This window comes from Homalodisca vitripennis, chromosome 3 (genome assembly GCF_021130785.1).
Source record: "Homalodisca vitripennis isolate AUS2020 chromosome 3, UT_GWSS_2.1, whole genome shotgun sequence".
NCBI lineage: Eukaryota > Metazoa > Arthropoda > Insecta > Hemiptera > Cicadellidae > Homalodisca > Homalodisca vitripennis.
In genome coordinates, this window is record NC_060209.1 from 151,322,185 (window position 1) to 151,341,314 (window position 19,130).

At 32.0% G+C, this 19,130-nt stretch overlaps 1 protein-coding gene and 1 long non-coding RNA gene across 4 annotated transcripts in view; one reads left to right on the top strand and one right to left on the bottom strand.

The window, feature by feature from the left end:
* The window catches only part of LOC124357651 (MIT domain-containing protein 1-like), a 48,988-nt gene that overhangs the window by 2,710 nt on the left and 27,148 nt on the right, over positions 1-19,130 (top strand). For 2 of the 3 annotated variants that reach the window (XM_046809628.1, XM_046809627.1), the window contains exons 2-3: positions 10,178-10,417; positions 13,504-13,700. In XM_046809628.1, the coding sequence (XP_046665584.1) occupies positions 10,229-10,417; positions 13,504-13,700 (386 nt within the window). In that variant the 5' untranslated portion in view covers positions 10,178-10,228. Of the gene's footprint in view, positions 1-10,177; positions 10,418-13,503; positions 13,701-14,536; positions 16,331-19,130 lie in introns of those variants that run through there. The other variant, XM_046809629.1, reaches the window with a different exon arrangement.
* Positions 10,979-13,610, bottom strand: LOC124357652. The gene is made up of 2 exons (XR_006921959.1): positions 13,487-13,610; positions 10,979-11,333 (listed from the first exon to the last, which is right to left on the bottom strand). It is a non-coding gene; the product is annotated as an uncharacterized LOC124357652 (long non-coding RNA).

Genomic DNA, 19,130 nt, shown 5'->3' on the forward strand with positions numbered 1-19,130 from the left:
CGATGACTATATTCTTCGATATAAAAAACCGGGTCCGCTTACCATACCTTACCCGAAAAATCTATAATAAAATATCGGTAATTGTCACATTAACTACCGGAGCGTCAAAATACAAGTTTCGCGTTATTAACTTATTGGAATCATCCTACAGAACAAAACAATATAAGATTTGACGGGGTGGAAATGAGAAATAACGAAGTTCTAGAAATCAAAAATGGAACAACTGTTCAAGTGCGGAGCAATATTTCCATGTTCTACATCCTCATCGGGCATCACGTTACCTTTTGTGACCATGATTCAACCTCGTGATGACGTCATCGGATGCGGCGCCATCTTTGCAAACGCAAATGAAAAATAATACTGAAATGAGCAGAATTTTGATCCAAATGAACAATGTTTTTCTTAAATTTCGAGCTACAAATTAATTAGTTGTTATCGAGTTGAGACGAGTGCCTCCAGCCATCAGTGCGGGCTTCCGCAGCACCGAAGGTGATGTCAACGAAAGAAAAACATCCCTCGAGATACTTATCAGTAAAATATCAAATTCTAGAGGGGCTGATCAGAAATATAAATTGAATTGTAATGGAAAGGCAATTATGTACCGTGTAAAAAACTTAATAAATCATGAATACCCCTAATATAAATATATAAATGGACATTAACCCTTTAAGGACCAACCGTCTGATTTATCGCCGGCGGCGTACTACGCGAAAAGGACCAGTCGTCTGATTTATTGCCGGCGGCGTACTATGCGAAAAGGACCAGCCGTCTGATTTATCGCCGGTGGACTTTTCATATTTTTTAAGAGATATTTTAATCTTCTATATGGAATAAATATACTATTTTTCTATTCCCTGTATGTTTCTTACTATGATATCAAATTTTAAACGTCTTTGGAATCATCAGCTTGGTGAAAAAAAATATTTTACGGCCATGTTGCATCGTAATGTTGTCAGGGTACTTTTGGATTATACCGACCACACCCAGACATTAATCGTCATTTGACATTTTGCTTCTACTGATTACTAGAATAGCGTAGAACAATATTTCGTCAATATAAAACAGGAATTGTCTTATCGCAAACCCCTCCCCATCCTCAGCCAGAGGTCAAAGTCGAGCGGTCTAGTAGATAGCGTGATTGCAGAGTCTCGCCGCCCGTTCAGCTGGTGCGTCGCTTTGTTGTACTTCCGTGTTTTACCCCAACATTTCTACAAACACAAAAATTCAACAAAAACAAACATTACCAAACAAAAACTAAACTCTTTATTGAAAAAATAAACACACAAAACTTGTTTTTATGTACCGTGCAAAAAACTTAAATAATCATGTGATGCCGCACGGCCTGCCGTAATCGGGATTCTCGAGAAAGATAAGATAACAGCGACAACAATACCGATCACAATATCTGGAGATGCTTGTTGATTGATGGAATGTTAGTTCTATTACTCAACTACATCGTTTTATAACGTTCTAAGTTCCTTGAAAAAAGTTTAAGCATTGGGGGCATATAACGGAATCTGACCCCATTAACAATTGATAATCGTTGTAAGTTTGTAATTTTGTAATTAAAGAGTTGTTTTTTCGTTCTATCATGTTTGTTTCTATAAATGTATATTTTTGTGTTCATACTGGTGTGGTCGGTATAATCCCAAAGTACCGAATAATATCCTTAGTAGCCTATAAGGTTTTGTATGTTAGGCTAATGCTGAAAAGTGTGTTTTAACCAGTGTTACAGAAAAATTAAATTAATTTACAAACTTTTTATTTTTTATTCCAGGGCTTTCAAATTTTGTACAGTTATAGAGAATTATATGTAGAACTAATAAATACCATTTCACACGGATAAGTTATTCTTATTTTTGGTAGTTATTGAAGATCAAACTCAAATTTTTAATTTTTTTTTCTTTTTTTTTATTTGATAAACAGATAAATCAAATTGTTTTTTGCTATATAATGACTTAAATTTATTTTTTTACAATGAACAATTTAATTATAAACATCTTAAGCCTAAAAACAAATCTGTATACAGTAATTAGTTCTGAAGATATGATTTTTCTCTCAAACGCTTGAAAAATCGCACATTTTTAATATGCACAGTTTTTGGAACATGGCCAGAAAAACGCAAAAATTTTCTTTGCACATGTCAAATTTTGGTCTGGTCCTAAAAGGGTTAATAGAGAACACTTACCATTAGTGTGTTACACAGAATGTACAAAAACTAAATAATCTCGTTTCGGTCGAAACGTAAACTCTTAACATGCCCAATAAAACACTCCGACACACCAATTCACTATGATTGGTCAAACTAGTGGATGGTGGATCCGTGATCGTCACGCACTCACTCGATCCAAACTACAGTACACGATATCTCTGACTTCTGCCCCAGAGCGCTCAGATAACAGATATGCTATCAGTCCCAGCTGCAGATAATATTTACAGATATCCAGACACAGCACCAAACAGAACATTAAGAACTTAACTATTTATGTATATACCCTCTAAAATCATGTTATTTGTCATTTGCACCCCCTAAAACCATATATATTTTTGTTCAGGAGGATGAGCAGAATACGTTGATAACATCAAATTCGTGATTTGTCAGCTCGGCCTTTAATCTTATAATTTCCAAAATATCTATATATATATATATATATCTTTGGGTAGAGTACAATAAGTGGACCTGGTTTTTATATCAAAATTATAGAACTATATGAAATAATTATACTCATCGATATAACCTAACCAATACTATTTAATTTGAACGATAACTAAATCATCTGCAACAACTGTAAACTCATTTTCAGATTATTAACAATTCAATCTAAAAGCGACTTCTTTAAATTGATTTTTAAATTGAAGTTATCCTTTTTTGAAAAAGGATAGTTAACATTAGAAAACTAGACAAAATAACATTTAAAGATTATTTGTTACTCATTCTTGATGTATGATTATAATTGTTACTTGTTTCAATTGAACTTTTTTCCTTAAATTTTATAAGATTTCTTCATGTATTGTCATCTTGTACATTATTATCAATGTTGTAAAATGGTGTTTAGTAATAATGTTTTGAATAAATAAATGCATACATTTGCTGTGCTTTTCTTGGTTTCAAGATATGGGTCATTCCATGTCAAATCAACTAATAAAAAATAGTTTTCATCTTGACCATTTCAGATTTGGCTGAAACTTGGTCTATTTATATTATATAAAATCCTCAACCCAAATATTTTCTTAAAATTCTACCCCTTATAGTTATTTTAGTTAAAATGTTCAAAACTATAAAAATCCTATGTTTTTTAATGTGTGTTTGATTGTAAAACCTTCCATAACTGTAGTTCTATTAGTGTGAGAACACTGAGAAATAGATCATTTCAAAGAGAGTTTTGTGGGATTTTATTTGATAGGCCTACCCAACTTGAATACTGAGAAAGAAATGTTTCTTTGACAATTTTTTTGTTTGTGATTTTTATTTAAAAAAAATTTTATACAATTTTTTATTCATGATTTTGTTAGTGCAGCAAAAGCATTTCAGAGTGGACCATGATGGAATTGGGAGCAATATTAAAAATACATCCGTGGTGTCAAAACATTTTCAGCATTATTGGTACAGCATTCTGTACATTCTGCTTTTAAGATATAATTAAAATTGGGTAAAATTGCAATTGTATAAGGATTGATTTTGTGTACGTACTTGCTTTTGTTGATCTGCTGATATTGATATTTGAACAGACATGTCCCTTTCATAATAATGTTTGTTAATAATGTTGTATAAGCTGTTGTAATTATGGAATAAGCAGGACCATCAACATTTAATACATATTGTTGTAGTCCATTTAAACATACAGATCATGACTGGATATCCACAAAAAGATTTATGGACTGTGATGAAAGAAAGTATTTTAAAATATCATGAAGGAATAAATAGTTGCAGGTGATAGTGCATATGTGATAGTTGTCGTAAATCAGTTTTGTAGTTGCCATTAAAGGAACCAGAAACTGAACCCGAAGAAACGAATATGAGAGAAGAATTATTAGTATCTATTTCTGAAAAAATTAAAAATTGAAAGTTTGAACGAAATTCTGGGTTTGATTGATTGATTACTGGACACCAGTAAGAAAGAAAAGACTGAAAAAAAAGAAATATCCTGAATATATATTTTAAAAAATTACAGAAGTATTTAGAACTAAAACGCTTGGTTTAAGCCCCAACAGTCCAGTCGAGCCCAACTATAACAGCAAGTTTATTACTCAGTTACTAGTTACTATTAACTAGAAACAAGTGACTTTAAATTAGCATTTTATATAAGTTGATATCAATTGATAGTTCTATTATTCGATATATAAAGTATCGATGATTGTAATAAGCTATATAAAAACTGGGTCCCGTTTATTGTATACAATATTGTGTGTAAAGTGATGTAGAATCAGACTATATAAGGAAAACAATAATATGTAATACATTTATATATTTAATGCCAATGAAATTGTCACTGTCACACAAACAATCATGGTGTTCAAAAAAGTGTCCACATGTTATTAAAATATTATTGTACACAAAATTCAGAATAGCCAATATGTATAAAATGTTATTCTGATTACAAAAATGTATGATTTTTAGTGGTTGTGTTACTAAAATAATATTTTTTACATTAGCAGAAATTGAAAATTCTTGCAAATTTACAGTTGCTAAGTAACAATAATAAAAAATATGTTTTCTTGATTCCATAAAAATGTTTTATGTATGTATAATTATTTGTTTAAAGTTGAATAGAATTAAATTATGTAATTATTAAATTTTAATATATATATATATATATATATATATATATATATATATATATATACCTTTATTCATGGGTTCCAAAATTGGGAATGTTGGTATTATCCGGAGGCCACTATTTGTGAAAGAATTGATCTAACCTAGAACCTAAAAAATTATTAGAAAGAACACTTATATTACTTTATTATGAGTATTTTACTTAATGTGAAAATTACATGTTATTATGACGATCGGTTCTTGTTTTCTGCATCCCAAAAGGAAGTGATGTCGGTGAGAAGGAAGACACCCTGTTCCTTTTATTTGTTATTAGGCTATATTAGTAGGTTTAGATAAGGTTATCAACAATATGTTTTTCCCCCTATTGAGGTAAGGCTAGCAAGCCTAATGCACTGCGACCTGACGTCTTGAGTGCTCCCTATTAGTTCCTATCAAGCTGCAAGCTATAATAGAACTCTGCTAGCTTTCTGGGGTCTACCTCTCTTACATCATAGGGCTCAGGAAAAGCCTTTCCTATCCACCTGAGTTGATGTTTTGAGATGGTTGGACAGATGGTCTGCTGACTCTTCCTCCTCGTATTGCAGAATCTACAGACTTCTGAGTCAAAGTCAAATCATCTTTATTTACATATATATGAGTACAGTATTGTGTCAAAATACAATAAAATAAATTAATGTATGCAATTAAAAGCATTTAGCAAATGACATAGGTTGTTATTTCTTCTAAGTCCTCCAGTTTAGAAATTCTTGCAGGGTGTAGAAGGGTCTGTCCAGCAGCCACTGCGTCAGTGATGTCTTCAGGTTTCTCACTGGTAGCTTCTTCAATTCTTCAGGCAGACAGTTGTAGAAAACAGCACCTCGGTAGGACGGCTTTTTTTCGAAGAGGCTGAGGTGGTGTATGTTAAGTGTGAAGTTGTGCCTGTGTCTTGTGTTGGTCTCCCAATCTGACTTGGCCGGACTTCACGGTGTAAAGGATAGTTTCAAGGATGTAGAGTGATGCTACAGTCAGTATTTTGAGTTCCTTGAAGGCTTCTCTGCAAGTATCCCGTACACTCAGGCCCTTAAGTGTCCTTACAGCCTCTTCCAAATTCTTTGGGGTGGAAATAGGGGGGTTTAAGTTGTTACGAATAATCTAACTCGTTTGGCTTGGCCGCTATACGTACTGTACGGGTGGTCTGTCTCACCTTGTATATTGTGTTTTTCCAAAAACAAAAATCTTTGTTGTGTTCAGAACAAACACCATATTCGTGTCTCACACAAAAATGCAACTGGAGAAAAAGACGCACTTGTTATTTTATACATACTGTGAGAAATTCAATTACCACTAAATATGAAGACTAACTCTCAGGCTTTTGATTGTTATAACATAACTTCAATTTGTCTGTAATAGTACTGGTAGAACTATTTCAGCTGGAGGATGTTGGCCACTGAAATTTTTGACGGTGGCATTTAGAAAATGGTGGACTTTTCACAAATTACAACTCTGTATGCTGGAAGTGTTAAATTTTAAATTCCAAGTTAACCAAAATGTTTTAAATTTACTCTAGTTGAATTTTGAGTTTTAACTCCAGTTCACCTTCCTTTTATTGCAGTGTCTAGTATCTGACACTGTCTCAGATTTGACTCCTTAAATATGGAGTCATGCTCGTCTGAAGAGATCCAAAGAAAGTCAACGAGAAAGAAGCTCAAAACAAAACATTTACGTTGTTTCGACGTCAGAGACAACTTCAAATAGGCGAAGTGGTAGTCTCATTCTCTCATCAGGTACACAATTGAGTGCACTACGATGTGGTAGACACGATCTCTAAGCACAGTGGAGCAACTAAGTTTTCTACACATACTTTTATTGCAGTAAATGGAAGGTGAACTGGAGCTAAACTCAACATTCAATTGAATCAACCCTTTATGCCATAGCTGTGTTATGTGTAGAGTTTACTCTAGTATTTGAAAATTAAGTTTTATTTTTTTATTAGATATGTTTGACTGTATAAAAACTGGAAATAGAACTTGGAACTCATAATTTGTTATCATGAAAACAAAGTGTAACATATACAATCTATATATATATATATATATGCGAATGTTTGTTTGTATGTTCCGTTATAACTCTGGAACCAATGCACGAAACATCGTGAAATTTTGTACAGTGATTCTACACGTTCCTGGAAGTAACATAGGCATACATACTAGAGTAAATTTGGTCCAATTTAAATAGTTTATTTAATTAATTTTTTAATTATAAATCGTTGTTGATGTTAGAGTGTTTTATATTGGATCCGACAGACTGCGCTACGACACATAATACAAAGCGAACTGATACTTAACAGCTGTTAATACTTTCAGCTGAAGTTCATCAAAGAGGCAGAAACATTTGTTTACATTTAAAATTTAGAAAATTTTTATTGTAAAGTGCTTGATCAGTAGTGTAATGCAGGTTGCATAGAAGACGTCATTGCCTAATTTTAAATTCAGATTGCACCAATGATCAATAAACTATCTAATGCAATGAAAATACTATTAAACGCTATTATGAAAACAACCTCATTGTAAAAATCCGTGAATGTTTGCACATAAGGTAATCGAATTTGGTTACATGGAAGGTAAATGAAAAGAGCCGAAAGAAGACACTTTATTATCGAAATTGGGTTTCTTTGATACATTTTCTTGAAGGCACACTCCTAAATAATACTGGAAATATCTTAGACAGAAAATTAATTTTAACAGACCGAATTTGATTCTTTATAACCTAATTAGTTTACCGAGATTCATCCATATACATTAATTGTTCTGAATAACTTATCAACACCTAGCAAAAACCATGAAAGATAGAGGAAGGAATATGGTACATACCTTCATAATGCGCCCAAGAGGCTCACGATGAAATGACTATCAATTATCTCAGCAATGTTTAGAATGTGATAGAAAAAGAATAAGTGAATATAGTGTACTGTTTTCAACGGGAAATTGCGTGCGAAGCCGCGGGCAACTGCTAGTTATAACATAAAAAGTATCACTATCAAAACATTCTTAGCACTTAGTATAACTATATAAATAAATTTATATCAATAAACATGATATGTTGCTTCAAAATAGTTATATATACTAGACCAATGATAAAGATAGCATTATCACAACGCATGGAGGAACAATATGATCGTCTCTGGTTTTTGGTAACTGTTGCTGACATAACAGTTAACATATAAAGGCACCACATTATTCACCTGTTCATCATGTTCCAATGGTATTTAAATCATTTGATTTTTCATCCATATGAGGACTCAAACAAGTGACAACAGTGAACAATGCAAATTGACGGATGATCTGTTGACCACTGCTTCGAGTTTTAACACCTGTTGGCTGAAGAATTACTACAACAAGACTGAAATATTTCAAACATGTAATTGTTAACTGTGTAAGCAATGTTTCAACGGGGTGAAAATGGGTCCATTTCAAATCGTCAAGTTACATAACATAAATTATTATTAAAAAATAATACACCGGATCAAAACATACAACAGTTTTATAACTTCAAGCTTTATTCTGGTTTAAAATGAAGTAATTTAGAATTTATTTAAAAAAATCATATTTACAAGGCATTTGAAATTACTTATAACTGGTCTGTTTCATATCGTAAAGTATAGTCAAGCTTAGAACAGGCTGCTTGGTGCATCACGTATATTGTAAACAGCCGAGTGTTGCATTCCAAGAAGACGCGCACTGTTAGTTCTTGTGTTAAAATGTTTAAAACATTTTATAGTACACGAGTTTGTGCTTCAGGTAGTGAAAAGTTTTGTTTTAAAATTGGTTCTTAACAAAATTCCAGGTTTTATAAATGGAAAAAAAACATGTCATTAATCAAATCTATAAGACAAGTACATATTTTACAATTTTCACATTTTATCTTCAGTCTTGTTATCTAGTCTTGATAGGCAGTTAGAAAATTGCCTAATTTCATGTGGAGTTATAAAACAATTTTACTTTTTCTGTACTCAGGAAAGTTACCTTAAATGGTTATGAATTAAAAATTTAAAAAATATTTTCCAAACCCAAAATTGATTGCAAAAAGGCATTTGTAACTGTTTGTTTAACTTCCTTAACATTCTGATATGACATTTTACATTGGCTTGATATAAAAACAGAATTGTTTCATTGGTCTATTTATTGAACAGTAACAGTATTTGCATAAGCTTTCATATAATTCAAGCCAAATACGAAACATTATTGTTTTAATTTATGTAAAACAAAGTTTTATAGTTTAAATCCTTCGCTGAGCTTGGCTACAACTACTGTTAAGTAAAACGTATGCAATATGCATGGTGCAAGATCCACGGTAAATCTGGAACAGACTGTTCTTGGTGTGTGAAACTTGACATTTTGTACTCTTCTTAAAATTTGTGATTATTATTAACTGCCTAGTTTGAAAAACTTAATCATTTTATCAAAAGTGATTGATTCATCTCTTCATTTTATGTCATGCAATACAAAAGTTCGAGTTTGTAATAAAATATTTAACTCATCTGGTTTAACTTAACTGTTACACTTATGTATTCATGTTGTACTTTAAACAGAAAAACTACCATATTTCTGTCAAAATAAGGTCTATTTTTGAAGTTTTGTCAGCAAGTCATACCTGTATTCACTTACTAATTAGAAGTGTCATATTGAAGTGTATAGTGCAGAATCGGCTTGCTAATTCTGTCATTACTTATTCTAATGATTTGAACTTAATCAAAAGAGAGATCGATTACAAAGCACAATGCTGAGAGTTGCGGTGCTAATTTGTTCTGATTTACACTGGTAATGATTTGGTCACCCTATACAAGATTATACAGAACTTTGTATAAGTTAAATAAATTTTGCACTATCAATATCCAAATGGGTATCAGTGAGTATTTACTGTCTGAAAAATCAGCTTTCTACATACTAACACTGGACCTTAATAATATTATAATTTGTTCTTAGAAATTCGTTTGACCATTTGGTGAGTGTAAATTATAAAATACACATCTATTTTTACAACTATCCTGTAAGAAGTTGTGTTTATTTGTTTTTTTTTCTCATATACTACTTTATTTTCATAAACAAATCAAATTATACAATTAAACCACTTATCACCTGGAAGTCCGAAGTCCTAATATGTGGTAAAATTTAACAGAAATTCTACACCATTCACTGTTAAATGTGACGGGCAAAACTATTAATTATCAAAGGTAACTAGACATGGCAACACCTCTGTTACTCTTTAAATTATTCATCCCCAAAGAGACACAGAAACATGTTGTGTTTTTTAAATATAAAATTGTGATTTCTGTAATATTTCTTTGGCTGCAAAATATCTTAATACATTAATAAAAAGTATTAAAAAAATATTTTGTCTTATTGATGTGATTTTTTCATTCAGTATTTCCTTGAGGTCCAGACAACAGTGTGACAGACCTCAAACTCAGCTGCCATGGGGTGTGTAGAGTCCTACGAAGAAAACACACCAGAATATACGGACAATGAAAATAACAGACACGTACAGATTAATATAAAATATGGCTCACTAGGTTACAGTTATGAAAGTGTCTTTGGTAACTATCTCACCTCAGACGTCACCCTGGTTCTGGTTCAAGATCCTTATATTCGCAGCTATCATCAGGTAAATGTTAAATTTTTTATTGGTTACATATAGAGCAACTATCATCTATTGCCAAAGGTTTAAATACTCTAAATTTCGTTAAGTTTCTACACATGAATCATGATGATTAGAAATAATATTCTAGCAGATTATAAGTGAAATCTTGTTTTCTGCCATATAAATACATGTGCATGAAATACATGAACTGGTATTTTAGATGGTTATTCTTACATACTTACAGGGTGATCGTAAATTCCGCTGCCTGCTAAGTTTTGAACGATTTAAGTTGGAGAAGTAAATCTAAGGGAATGTTTCGGACAAATAGAAACTACTTTTTGGCCTTCAACTAAACATTTTTATATTGGAATCCCCTCTTTTGTGTTGCCTATCCTGAAAGAGTATAAAAAACAAGAATCTAGGCACAAACTCAAAGCCTTTATTCTTTACATTCATTAGTTTTCAAAACACTCAGGATCAAAGCTAAATTTAATAATTATTTGTTTTCATTCATAAATTCCATTTGTTTAAACTTTTTGTCCTAAGTAAACTATGGGTGCAAAAGGTAGAGTGTAAGAATCACTGTTAAGAGAAAAATACATCACAGTTTTAATAACAACCCCAAATGATTTCTCCTACATCTAACAATGTAGAAAACTGTTTATTCTTAAATTAAATGAATCAGGAGTTTTTTAACTGAATGATGATTAAAAAACATATTTAGAATAATTAGACCGTGAAGGTGTACTAAATTTATAAAATATTAACATTTTAGTCATTTAAAATTCTTATTGTAATTTCTGTAGAGCTGCTGTTTGGAAAACTCTTCATTTTTCACCCGGTAGTAGTACAGCATGTTGACAAGCCATTTACCTTCTTGGAAACTCGCAGACGATGATAATTCTTACCACAGCAGCAAAATGTGGCACGCACCATCCTGCTGGAAGATAGGGTTTAAAGATTTCTCCACAAGCAGTAATTGCCTGGGAATGACAGTGTCTTTTAACAGTACGTAATAAATCAACCATTAAATTTTTGTAATTGAAAAGGACCTGATCTCGGAAAATGCCCTCCTGTATGCTTAAGTTATGGTGACAATTTGGTTGAAATCTCATATCCATGCTGGTTTACTGAGCATCAGTACTGGCAGTAGTGCATATTTAGAGTATCATTTAAGAAGAAAGTGCATTTGTCACTAAAACATATCTTAGTAATGTAATCAGGATCCTGTTTATTCTCTAAAAGCATTGTTTCACAACACTACAAACGTCAATCATAGTCATCTTTATTCAGTTCATGCTAAAATATGATTCTCTAGGGATGAAATTTATTCTTTTTTAAATTTTCTGCTTGAGCCCATTGTTTAAATGTTTTTACACAAGTGTTCTAATAGACTGCTGTGGTGATTATGTGACTGACATCAAGTAAAACTTCCAACTGTTTATATCTTCAACTTGTTGAAGACTCTGATCTCGGAGAATCTCTGACGTCGAAGGTGTTCATAAATTTCATCACAACTTGGCTTAAATACTTTCTATCAACTGGCCTTTCAGGATAAACATTAAAGGTCTCAGTGCTTCATGATAATTTTCTCTATTTCACTAAAAAATAAAACCAGCGCATTATGTTTATTAGGGCGGGGATTTACCATGATGAACAATCAATGTTGATACAGAAAAGATAACTACAGTTTTAAAAGGGTGATAAAGTGTTCAAAGGAACTATCTTTTTGAAATTCATGAGTTTTATTTATACGTTTGAACAAAACCTGAAATAATAAATAAAAGATCTAATTAATGCAATAAGTTAAATCTCCCCATTTTAATGATTCAAAATCAAACATAAAATTACAATTCTTTACTGAAGGATCACTTTTTAGTTGAATATTCTTAAACACTAGAACAAGCTCTAGTGACACAACTGAAGATGATAAATAGAATAATACTCAAATGACCTAGCCAAATCTTTTGTGTAATTGCCAATATAAAATAAAGTAAATCTAGAATAACTACTATTTCTAAGTTTAGTCCTATCATAAATATTACCTCATGCCAAATATCATAATTCTGGGATTATGATAAATTATATATATATATATATATATTTATATATATATATATATATATATATATATATATATATACATACATAACAAATTTAGTATCATAAAATAGTGAATTAAACATTATTCCCACAAAGTCAACCCTTGACAACAGTTTGTTTTCTTGAAATTTTAAGTACAGGATATGTCTAGATGTGGGGTTCCATATTGAGTTTTTTAAATGCAAACATATGTAATGTAATGCATCTTTTTAAAGATCTTTATTAACCAAATAATTAAGATCTTTCATTAATATCATTAATTTCATTTCATTATTTACTTAATGCCATCATGTCAAGTTATTTAATTTCAATCTGTTAATAGTTATTTTGCAAGTAAATAAATACAATAGTAAACTCTGACCATTGATTTCCGAAAATGTCTTTTGAGCTATAATTGTTTATCATTTTTCAACAAGGAAATTTTATTTTATACATCTTAATAATTTAAATATTTAATTTGAATCAGCGTACAAGTTTTATGTTCTTTATTGGATTCATAATTTTCTATCGCCACACCTGTGAAATAACTTAACCTTCCCTGACCATCTAGGTCAATGATATCTGGACTTTAAACAGAAAAATAATTACTCTAATTCATGACTCTATATGTGTTTATGAATAGTATCATCTGTTTTAAGAATAATAATCATCTGTATAATAAAAACAGTTGGTTGTATAACTGCAACAATTAAATATTCATAATGGCTATTCTAGAAGTGTTATTTTGTTAATCAGGAGTCTTAAGTAATTTTTATTGTTCCAGTCATATCAACAGCTGATTTTAAATGAATAGACGATTACAATTCATAAAATACATGTATGGACATGAATAGTTTGAGTAGTCATCTAAAGAAAAGTTGAAATTTCAGAACCATGCCTCACAATACACAAGCTGGTACCAGACTCATTTTCTTAGGACGCACACATCATCTCTTTTTCATGAATAAATTTCCCAGATACAAAATGATAGACATATTATGAGATACTAACTTTAGACATCTATCTAGTGTCAGAACCTGCTGAGGTTGAGTGAGCTGTTAGTGAAGAAATGTCCAAACTTGAGAACCATACAACTGTTGACCTCAGAAGACACCAGCTGCGACCAGGCTCAATGGCTCGGGAAGCTGCAGTCCGATTTGTCTTCACAACACAGAGTCTCTCTAACAGTCCAGTTCTCTCCTACTCTGCATGACAGACAGATCAAGTAATAATATTATGTTTCATTTGTTCGTACCTACTCTGGGGGTTTATTATGATTTTGTTAATTTTTATTCTAGTTTTCCTTCTTATCTATACTACTATAATTATTAAAATAATATAATAGTTAATTTGTTCAGTCTAATCATAAATTTAATCATATAATAATTGTCAATATAGTAACTTGTTAAGACATACGATAAAGTTACTTTGTTGGATTAGTTTGCTTCAAACAAATGTTGAATATTTTAGCTTTAATATGCAATGTAATTATCATAACAAGCTAAATGGTGAAGTACATTTTTACTGTGTTGTGTTGATTGGGATTACTCGTGAAAAATGGGATGGACAGATCATGAAATTTGTACATGATACACGTTCAAAAGTTTTTATTTATTTACTTTCTTGTCTGTCAATTAAGAACATATATTTATTTGTCTAAATGAAACTTTGCGATGACCTGAGTTCTGAATTCCCCATTCAAGGTGGAGGTCGAGGAGCCTTTCTATATAAATGTTTGGACACTATTACTCAAAATGTTAAGTAAGTCTTTTGAGAGTACGTTATTTTTATGCTCTATTAAAACATGTAACTTAATTGAAAATTTGACTTTTTGGAAACCTTTCAATAACAAAAATGAGACAGTATTTTAAAGGTATTTGCAGAGGTTCTGTTTAATTGCTTTATATCTTAAAATTTGCAGGTTATATCCACAAAATTTCTCTTTTATTCTTTTGGATTGAAAATCAAGAATATATTCTTATGAAGGATTTATTTATATACAAGTACACAAATTATATCTAAACAAAAATGAGTAATTGTATGTTTATTATTACCATACAGGAGCAGATGATGTCCTCGAAGAGACACAACAGAAATCTGGTGCGGCGACGAATAAACATAACCATAGAAGAAAATAACTCAATTTATATACAAAACCATGATAACTCATTACCTTTATAATTACGCAATTAATACATAAAGTATGACAAAAACATGTTTTAGTGATAGGTGAACTAGGTCAAAAGCACGCCAGACTTTGGGACGGCTTACGCCACAATCAACAATATCCTGATCTAGATAGCAACTCCAAATGTACCATTTCAATTTACCAAGTTTACAATTTTCAATTTTGATAAAAAAGTTTACTGAATGTTATTGTGCATACAGACGGAAACACAAAAGGACAGAAATATGATATTGGTATACATGTATAACTATGTTCAAAATTTCAAGACTGTAGGACTTTGCAAAGTTTAAATCGATAAAGTTTAACTTAACAGACAGGCAAGAAAGTGAGTTAATGGAAACTTTCAAACTACCATACAGGAGACTCATCCTCCATCCATCTCACTTGTATCAATGATAACTGTCAACAACACACAATATTTTGCTATGAAGATGGCACTGCAGGTTATGCTAACATTTCCAAACTTTTTATATAATAATTAAATCAATCAATCCAATAAAGTAATTTCATGTCGTACGTTGATAAGTTACTGAACAATTTTCATATTCTGTTTGCTTAGGTACTAATTTATTTATGCTATGTGTTTTTCTCATTTCCAACATGGTTACCACAACACCAATGTAGCCAGAACAAATTTTTTTGACAGAGATAATTTGGAACTCCCGAACCGATTTTTCCTATGTAGACCATTTATAGTAGCGGTGTGACGGCAGGAGAGATTGTTTAACACTAAATTTCAACACTTGTGGTCGACTTGTTCGACTATTTACTGTGTGTAAAGATAGACAGAATTCAGATTTCGTTCATCATAAACTGGTGGGAGATGCTTTGCTAAACTCTCATCCAACAACCAAAATCTTTGTGAATCACGTGGCCAGTGAGTCCGAACATTCATTCAAATATAACTTTAAAAGGTAATGATACTTCCTTACTATGGTTATGTACTTATATTTTCTTGAAAATATAAGAATAAGAAATAGTTTATTCCTCCATTATTTTATAGTTAAACTAATAGAGACATATTAGTCTCTGTAAACCTACAATTACTAGCCATAATATTAAATATCTATGGCTAGCACAACTTAAACTAACATAATTATTTATATATTAACCCTTTGACTAGTAATCCTGCAATGGATTTGGGAGCGCCCTACGTGCTTCCTGCAGTAATTCTGATAGCTGATAGCAGTAATATCTATGACGCTAAACAGTTTTCATAACAATGTTTCATGATGAATAATCTTTTGTTTGAATACGAATGCAATCTAACGGAATAAATTAGAAACAGTTTCAAGTAGTTTTTGTCGTTCCCACTAGACTGAAGTTGCTCTTTTATTTATTTCTTTCAGACCCGATTGACAATATTCAGGCCATATGATGGAATTCAGGCCATTTGACAGTATTCAGGCCATTTGACAGTATTCAGGCCATATGACAGTATTCAGACCATATGACGGTATTCAGGCCATATGACGGTATTCAGACCATATGACGGTATTCAGGCCATATGACGGTATTCAATCAGCTGTTCCAAGTAATCACCTGATTCTATTTCTGTTTGTGTAGAGAATACAGGTTGTAACTTTACTTTTCTGTTAGCGGTTGACTTGGTTGTAAATGTTTTGTTGTGTTTACCGTGAGTAATTAACAAGGCTGTTTGTGTAATTACTGATTACGTATAAAATGGTGCGAGAAAGACTTACAGACGAATTTTTGGCAAAGATGCTCTCCTGAGACTTACTGCTCGGCATTTTCCCACCACCATCCCTCCTGTAGATAAGATGGACAAGCCTAAGAGAACATGCCATGTGTGCAGATAAACCAGCATCGGTGATCAGCGGTGCCACTCCGAGACACGATGTCTCATGATTGCGACGTCCGCTTTGTGTATACGACTGTTTCTCGCAACTTTCATACCATCAAAGATTTCGGAGGGGACTTGTGTGCTGTAACTTGTAACCTATCTCTCCTTTGTATGTTTATGAGAATATGATCATGAAGAAAGAAAGACAGATCATGAAATTTGTACATGATACACGTTCAAAAAGTTTTTTATTTATTTACTTTCTTGTCTGTCAATTAAGAACATATATTTATTTGTCTAAATGAAACTTTGCGATGACCTGAGTTCTGAATTCCCCATTCAAGGTGGAGGTCGAGGAGCCTTTCTATATAAATGTTTGGACAACTATTACTCAAAATGTTAAGTAAGTCTATTTTGAGAGTACGTTATTTTTATGCTCTATTAAAACATGTAACTTAATTGAAAATTTGACTTTTTGGAAACCTTTCAATAACAAAAAATGAGACAGTATTTTAAAGGTATTTGCAGAGGTTCTGTTTAATTGCTTTATATCTTAAAATTTGCAGGTTATATCCACAAAATTTCTCTTTTATTCTTTTGGATTGAAAATCAAGAATATATTCTTATGAAGGATTTATTTATATACAAGTACACAAATTATATCTAAACAAAAATGAGTAAATTGTATGTTTATTATTACCATACAGGAGCAGATGATGTCCTCGAAGAGACACAACAGAAATCTGGTGCGGCGACGAATAAACATAAACCATAGAAGAAAAATAACTCAATTTATATACAAACCATGATAACTCATTACCTTTATAATTACGCAATTAATACATAAAGTATGACAAAAAACATGTTTTAGTGATAGGTGAACTAGGTCAAAAGCACGCCAGACTTTGGGACGGCTTACGCCACAATCAACAATATCCTGATCTAGATAGCAACTCCAAATGTACCATTTCAATTTACCAAGTTTACAATTTTCAATTTTGATAAAAAAGTTTACTGAATGTTATTGTGCATACAGACGGAAACACAAAAGGACAGAAATATGATATTGGTATACATGTATAACTATGTTCAAAATTTCAAGACTGTAGGACTTTGCAAGTTTAAATCGATAAAGTTTAACTTAACAGACAGGCAAGAAAGTGAGTTAATGGAAACTTTCAAACTACCATACAGGAGACTCATCCTCCATCCATCTCACTTGTATCAATGATAAACTGTCAACAACAAACCAATATTTTGCTATGAAGATGGCACTGCAGGTTATGCTAACATTTCCAAACTTTTTATATAATAATTAAATCAATCAATCCAATAAAGTAATTTCATGTCGTACGTTGATAAGTTACTGAACAATTTTCATATTCTGTTTGCTTAGGTACTAATTTATTTATGCTATGTGTTTTTCTCATTTCCAACATGGTTACCACAACACCAATGTAGCCAGAACAAATTTTTTTGACAGAGATAATTTGGAACTCCCGAACCGATTTTTCCTATGTAGACCATTTATAGTAGCGGTCGTTTGTGACGGCAGGAGAGATTGTTTAACACTAAATTTCAACACTTGTGGTCGACTTGTTCGACTATTTACCTGTGTGTAAAGATAGACAGAATTCAGATTTCGTTCATCATAAACTGGTGGGAGATGCTTTGCTAAACTCTCATCCAACAACCAAAATCTTTGTGAATCACGTGGCCAGTGAGTCCGAACATTCATTCAAATATAACTTTAAAAAGGTGACGATACTTCCTTACTATGGTTATGTACTTATATTTTCTTGAAAATATAAGAATAAGAAATAGTTTATTCTCCATTATTTTATAGTGTAAACTAATAGAGACATATTAGTCTCTGTAACCTACAATTACTAGCCATAATATTAAATATCTATGGCTAGCACAACTTAAACTAACATAATTATTTATATATTAACCCTTTGACTAGTAATCCTGCAATGGATTTGGGAGTGCCTACGTGCTTCCTGCAGTAATTCTGATAGCTGATAGCAAGTAATATCTATGACGCTAAACAGTTTTCATAACAATGTTTCATGATGAATAATCTTTTGTTTGAATACGAATGCAATCTAACGGAAATAAATTAGAAACAGTTTCAAGTAGTTTTTGTCGTTCCCACTAGACTGAAGTTGCTCTTTTATTTATTTCTTTCAGACCCGATTGACAAATATTCAGGCCATATGATGGAATTCAGGCCATTTGACAGTATTCAGGCCATTTGACAGTATTCAGGCCATATGACAGTATTCAGACCATATGACGGTATTCAGGCCATATGACGGTATTCAGACCATATGACGGTATTCAGGCCATATGACGGTATTCAATCAGCTGTTCCAAGTAATCACCTGATTCTATTTCTGTTTGTGTAGAGAATACAGGTTGTAACTTTACTTTTCTGTTAGCGGTTGACTTGGTTGTAAATGTTTTGTTGTGTTTACCGTGAGTAATTAACAAGGCTGTTTGTGTAATTACTGATTACGTAAAATGGTGCGAGAAAGACTTACAGACGAATTTTGGCAAAGATGCTCTCCTGAGACTTACTGCTCGGCATTTTCCCGCCACCATCCCTCCTGTAGATAAGATGGACAAGCCTAAGAGAACATGCCATGTGTGCCAGATAA